Consider the following 6,312-nt stretch of genomic DNA (forward strand, 5'->3'; position numbering starts at 1 on the left):
ACACACACACACACACACACACACACACACACACACACACACACACACACATTTGACCTGTTTAGAAGTTTGTCAGTAGCATGTATAAAAAGCTGAACTACATGCCTTCACAGCAGCAGAACACACCAGAGAATGCTGCTTCTGATCACAGACGGCCCACCCTTTGGGAGGAGGCGTAATCTGATCTCAGACCTGTGTGCATACACACACACACGACGAGAAGACTTTTTGAACAGGTACGAATGAAATGACACAAACACCCATGGTGCATCCATGTGACACAAAACAAGCATAAGGCTACACATGATCATCTTAGAGAACCCCAACAGCCCGTGAGAGGCGGGACATTCAGCGCTTCAGTGGTTCGGCTCGGTAAGGCTCTCCTCTCTTTTTTTTAAATTTTTTGGCACATGGGAACATCGACACATGCTGACAAAAACACACTTATGTCTCATTGAAGTTGTGTCACAGCCAGCTTTGTGTTTTAGTATCTGTAACATTGTTTCCAACATTCCAGTTTTTATTATATATATATGAAAAAAGCATAATCCACAAATTCTTCCTTCAGTTCCAGCAGAGCATGACCAGACGCCATCTGGAACTACTTGGGCTGTTTCTTGGGCGTCCCCTGCTTCTTATTCTGCCACAGATGGTTGGCGATGGTGATAGCGTCCACGCTGGCCGACATGGTTTTYGCTGGGATCCGACTGAACTGCTTCCTGTCCGAGTTGTACTTGTAGAGAGCCTCGATCATTTTGGGRGTGATGCTTTTGGGGCCGATGCCGGCCAGTTTGGCCATCTCCTCAGTCTCGGGGCAGTAGGTGTAAACGGATCTGAACTGGCATCCAGCGTCGCGGAACAACACCAGGAAGTTATTGGCCTGGCATTTATCCATTTCCTGCAACAACAACAACAAAAAAGTATATAAAAACATCTTTAAAGCCCTACATCCACCATTTTTTCATATTGCATAGTAAAATAAGATAGACAAAAAATAAACATCTATGTTCTGTGGCAAAGAGTCATGCAAAATAGTTTTTAAAAAGGAATTTGTGTGAGTTTTCCTGCTGCTGGTTGGAAAAAGGCATCACTTCYATTTATGGGCTGTGACATCAAGAAAGGAACCCCCTTCAGCAGGACAGCCAGGTACCAATCTTATATTTTATTTCTGGTCAGATTACTCATTGCTGGAACAAAATGTCAAATTAATGTTTTGCACAGTTCTGTGGAAATAAAGCCATGAAAGGAGTTATCATCCATTATTTCAAAAACTTAATGTCGGACTTCCTGCAGCACCGGTGTTCTRCTCCGATCATTTTCAACCACAGGATTATGAGCCAGCAGCGTCCCAGGCATTTAGAGAGGAAAGACGCTGGACTAACTGGCAGCTCTACCGTGACCTGGACCTGAAAACTGACCAGACTAGCTGCGGCAGACAGACCTGCAAGCCACSGGCTTCAAATAGGACAATAATTCAGAGAAAAAAAAGATGTGGTGTGAATTAATAACCATAACTCTGGTTTTACATGACCTATCAACACAGTTTAAAAACTAGTTAATAGTTTAAATCGGTTTTACTGGTAAATTAAAATGCAGCCTCAGGGTGGTTGTGTATTTTCAGCTGCAGCGACTGAAACTGATCATGTGGTCKGAAATATGCCAGTGTATCCATTGATCCACAAAATTATTAATGCAGCTTTTTAAATTGTAAATCTTAGCATATATCAGTCAGTTTTAAGTCGGGAAGGTCCATCCAGGAGAGTTTTCTGGTGGAGCTGCAGTCTTCTTGTCGTTGTGATGGATCGTATGGATCAGAACTTCCWTATTGATGAATAACTTCACACTAAACAGTTCTACTTTGTTCATCACTTGTATTTAAATCTTCAAAGATGTCCAACAAATAACTGGAAACCATCCTCACTGCACACTCTCCAGCATGAATACACTCTACTGCCTCTGGGGTGTTCTTTCTTTGACATCATCAGCCTTCAGAATTTATTGGCGGTGTGCTCAAATCTTTTCATGTCTGTGTGGTTATTTTTTTATTTTTTTTTACACTTGTCTGGCCCAAATGTGAAAAAACAAAACAAAACAAAACATATAACCATTGTAGTCCACAGCGATTACCTGTTAAAGGCACTTGGGGCAGTAATGGTGGTAGTTGGCCTTTAATCATTGTAGGATTTTTTTATTTTTATTATTATTTTTTATTTATTTATTTTAGGATTAACTAAAAYGTACAGTTTCCTGGTCTGGACTAAAATAGAAATGATTCCTGACAGAATCTGTTGTTCACAGTTTGAGTACACCTGGTCAGTAAGAAGTGAAAAATGTATACAAAGGTCACAACAGCTCCAGGGTTTTCTGTGTTACATACTAATGTTGTTCTGCTGCAGAGAAATGGTTTTAATGTCATTTTTTGCACATTTATACTCACATACAGAATATAATACTTACATCAAGTATCTTGTTTTTCTGTCCTTCGTTGACTTTGCCAGCCAGGCAGCAGTGAGCCAGGGCATTCTGGATGATGTGTTTGTTGGATTTGGCGCTCGGCTCCTTATATAATTTGGGTCCTGAAAGGAAGAAAGCGCGAGTTTACAGATTTATGTTCGGGGGGCTGAGTGGAGGGGCTACCTCGCCTGTCGACGCCTACCTGTGTACTCCGTGTTGGAGGGAGTGGAGGAGGTGTTTGAATCGTTCTCCCAATCCTTCTCCCCGTTGCGGCTGCCGGCCGACGGACAGGAGGAGAAGCCCTCTGCGGAGTCTGGCCTGAGTCGACGAACACAAACCAACAAGTGACGAACCACCGCACGGACAAACACAAGCACGTACACAAGGATCCCCACGCAGGACACACGGAGACATGCATGGACACAACAGAAACGAGGCGAAACAAGGTCAGACACGRTTCATATCAACTCTGCCTGTTGTCCCTGCATTGCACCGGATGTGTGAGGGGAAGCTGAGCAGCGGGTCGGAGTAGACGTGTTCAGTCGAGCAAAGCTGAGCGGCCCTGCTGAGAGAGATGAACTCAGCGGAGAGAATGGCAAAAACACAAGTCAAGCAATAAAGAAGGGAGCCAACAGCCCGAGACCTCTGCAAAACATGAGGGGGGAAAAGATGGAAGCAGTGCTGCAGCGAAACGGCTGATGGACCTTAATGCAGACACAAAAACYGCCACGACTGAACCCGTCTTTTGTGTCTGAGCTTATCTGATGAGGGCTAATATAAAATAAGAGATGCTGAAGCAAATCTACGCAAAGCCAACATTTAAAAAAATTTAAAAAAGCTCTTTTTCATGTTGGTACTAACCTTCCCTTTCTTTCTTTGGGGGAGGAGCTTAAAAAAAACGGAACATGAGCAGAAGCTAATTTGTTGCCTCTGAAGGATGCATGCAGAGTGGGAGAAGAAGCAAACAGGGATAAAGGAGATCAAACTGTTAAAACTGTCATGATTAGTAAATCAATTCAGTTCCACTGCTTCCTTTTTTACCTGCAGTTTCTCACAGTTGTGCTTCAAATCAAGGCTGTATGAAGGTACAACGTGTCTCACCTGTTGTTCCTCTTGTTATCTGGCTGGTCTCTGTCGTTGTCGGCCAGATTGAGTGAAGCCAAAGAGACACTAGACACAGAGAAGCCTCGAGGACGCACCCCTGCAGGACGAGCACGGATCGGTAAGAGATGTCCCGTGATCACGTGTTTGCGTTTTTTATTTATTTATTTATTTATTTATTTTACCTGTCGCTCTTGCAAGTGGAGCAGACGACTCCACGACATCCCTGTGGATGGACTTGGGCCGAGGCTTTTTCTTCAGACTCCCGGTTCGAGGCTTGATGACTTCATCCATGTCCTCCATCAGTTTGAGCTGCTTCCTCCTCAAGTATTCGTTCTTGATGTATTCCCGCCGCGCCTTCTCGTCCTCCTTCTTCTGCTGCTCCTCCTCTGCTTTCAACCTGCAGAAGAACACGATCCCGCAGACTGAACTTGTGTTCAAACGACACTGCTCACTTTGTGTTTGACTCTTGGTTTTCCACATTGAAATCGTTCAGTTGCGGTGTATACAAAGTGGCACTGCAATGCTTTGTTCTGAAGAATGAAGACCACCCAATTGCAGTTGGTAAGTCCAGACCTCATTTGGCAGTTCCGTCGCAAACAATTTGATGCATTACTTCAGAAAACATCATAGAAGATAGAGAAAACTGAATGGGTTGAAAAATGTATAAAGATATTTACGCACCGTGCAGCTTCCCTCTTCTGCTCCTGGTCCTGCTCCTGCTGCTGCCTCCTCCCCTGAGCCTCCTTCTCCCTCTGCAGCCTCTTCTCCAGCAGAGCTGCTTTCTTCGTGGCCATGTCCTCCTCTCCCTTCACATCATCCTGATGGATTACACACAATCAGATTATATACAGAAGAAATCTGTTCTTTAAGCTTTTTTTAATTTACAACACAGTAAGGAAAAATTGTTTGTAATATGTCAAGTCTATTAAATATAAAGATATTTTCTTTGACTTTTTGTAGTTGAAAAACATGCATGTCACAGACACTTTAGGCTGCGTAAGGCAGATATTTCATTATTTCTTCCAGGTCTATAAAGTACTTGAAAAAAAAAAACTAAAATAAATGTCACTGATGAGAATAGTACTTAAGTAAAAGTCATAAAATTGTTCACAAAAATTAGAAAAGTAGAAGTAAAAGCACTTTTCTGCGCTCTAACAAATAAACTGTTAAATTTACAGAACCAAACTGGCTCYGCCAAACCAAGTTGATTAAATTGGTCAATTCCTTTAAAATAAAATATGTATATTGCATCAAATTTAATCTACTAGTTTTAGTGGAAATAGCTGATATGATTTAGTTGAGTAAATTCAACACTTAACGTTTTTAGAGCACATAAACAACTCCTTTCTTGATGAGTTCAGACAGATTTAATTTATAACAAGTACCTTGGTGTTAAACTTTAAAGTAAAGAAGTATAAGTATCATTTTTTGGTTTTAAAAGTAACTAAGTAAAAGTAAAAGTCACGATTTAAAAAAAATATTTGGTAAAATTACAAATCCTCAAAAGAATTACTTAAGTGCTGTAACTAAGTGAATGTACTTAACTACTATAAACCTCCGATTTCTTCCCACATAAAATCCAGAAGATGAAGTTGAGATGATGGACAGATTAAGAAGGACAGCAGGAATCATGAAAATAAGCTGAGCTTGAGATGAAAAGAGACAAACTGCAACCTGTGAGRAGGTAAAGTGTAAATGCAGAACTCACAACTGGAATATTCAGATTCTCACCTTAAAGAAGAATCCACAACACATCTTTTGGTCTTCTCCTCCTTTTTCTCCATTTCTTGTGATCTCCTGATCTTGGTCGCCTGAAAGCTTCAACTGAGACAGAGACACCTCCACCAGGTCTCTCCTGTCCTGAGGGTCTCCCTGAGTCCCTTTGAGCTCAGACACCGGCTGATGCAACACCTCGGGCGTCTCCTCTTTAAGCTCTGTCCTCTCTTCCTGCTTGTCTTTGGCCACTTCTTCACCACTCGTTTTCRCCCCCGCCTCCTCTGTCTTCTCTTTGTTGTCCTTGGGGTCCCGGTTGTTTGTTTCCCTGGCCCCCTCGTCGTGGCCCAGGTAGGCAAAGGAGCAGTGCTGGGTTTGGCTGGAGTTGAAGCGCCTCAGTCTGGGCAGGCTGTCCACTGAGGTGGGGGTGTTGAGCATTCGGCTGATGGGCGTGACCTTCAGGTCATTTGGACGTGGGGTCCGAGGCGTTCGGGCGTGAAAGGATGCCGGTCGGCGCTTGAGGCCGGCAGGCGAATGGTTGGGGGCGCGGGGGGACCCAGTAGAGGACAAGACAGGAGACAGGGATCCTACTGACCCTCGGCCTGATCCCCGGCCCGTTACGCTGCTGCTGCGCAGCTCACGGAGCTGCCTGTGAAGGAAAATATCCACAATAACACGTGTAAGTTTTCACAGAAAATACAACAACCATCCAAATTAAAAACCTGGCATCCCGTGAATGAAAGCATTTCACCCGCCACCTTTCAAGGACAGAGTTATGATCATTTTGGTGAAACCTTCTAAGTGACTCTCAGCTACAATCACATCAAAGTTTAGCTCAAAACCAACTCCTGTGCTTTCTTCTTTGCACTGGCTCCCGGTTCAGTTTAGGATAAAATTCAAGCTGTTGTTATTTGTTTTTAAAGCCTTGAATGGCCTTGCAGCACCCTACATTTCGGATCTCTTGAAAATCCACAAACCCAGCAGAGCTCTGCGGTCTGCCGGTCAACATCTGCTCGAGGTGCCTCGCTCTAAGAGCAAGAA

General features: G+C 43.4%; 1 protein-coding gene across 7 annotated transcripts in view; it reads right to left on the minus strand.

Moving 5' to 3' along the window:
* Nucleotides 1–64: 64 nt before the first annotated feature.
* The window catches only part of camsap2b (calmodulin regulated spectrin-associated protein family, member 2b), a 39,740-nt gene continuing 33,492 nt past the window's right edge, over nucleotides 65–6,312 (minus strand). For 3 of the 7 annotated variants that reach the window (XM_014021632.1, XM_014021624.1, XM_014021640.1), the window contains 8 exons: nucleotides 5,290–5,920; nucleotides 4,240–4,376; nucleotides 3,741–3,955; nucleotides 3,556–3,655; nucleotides 3,316–3,384; nucleotides 2,657–2,772; nucleotides 2,458–2,576; nucleotides 65–898 (listed from right to left, as the gene is read on the minus strand). In XM_014021632.1, coding sequence (XP_013877086.1) covers nucleotides 602–898; nucleotides 2,458–2,576; nucleotides 2,657–2,772; nucleotides 3,316–3,384; nucleotides 3,556–3,655; nucleotides 3,741–3,955; nucleotides 4,240–4,376; nucleotides 5,290–5,920 — 1,684 coding nt within the window. In that variant the 3' untranslated portion in view covers nucleotides 65–601. Of the gene's footprint in view, nucleotides 899–2,457; nucleotides 2,577–2,656; nucleotides 2,773–2,818; nucleotides 3,017–3,315; nucleotides 3,385–3,555; nucleotides 3,656–3,740; nucleotides 3,956–4,239; nucleotides 4,377–5,289; nucleotides 5,921–6,312 lie in introns of those variants that run through there. The other 4 variants (XM_014021670.1, XM_014021648.1, XM_014021656.1 and 1 more) reach the window with 3 other exon arrangements.

The sequence above is a fragment of the Austrofundulus limnaeus genome, unplaced genomic scaffold, assembly GCF_001266775.1.
Source record: "Austrofundulus limnaeus strain Quisiro unplaced genomic scaffold, Austrofundulus_limnaeus-1.0 Scaffold3, whole genome shotgun sequence".
NCBI lineage: Eukaryota > Metazoa > Chordata > Actinopteri > Cyprinodontiformes > Rivulidae > Austrofundulus > Austrofundulus limnaeus.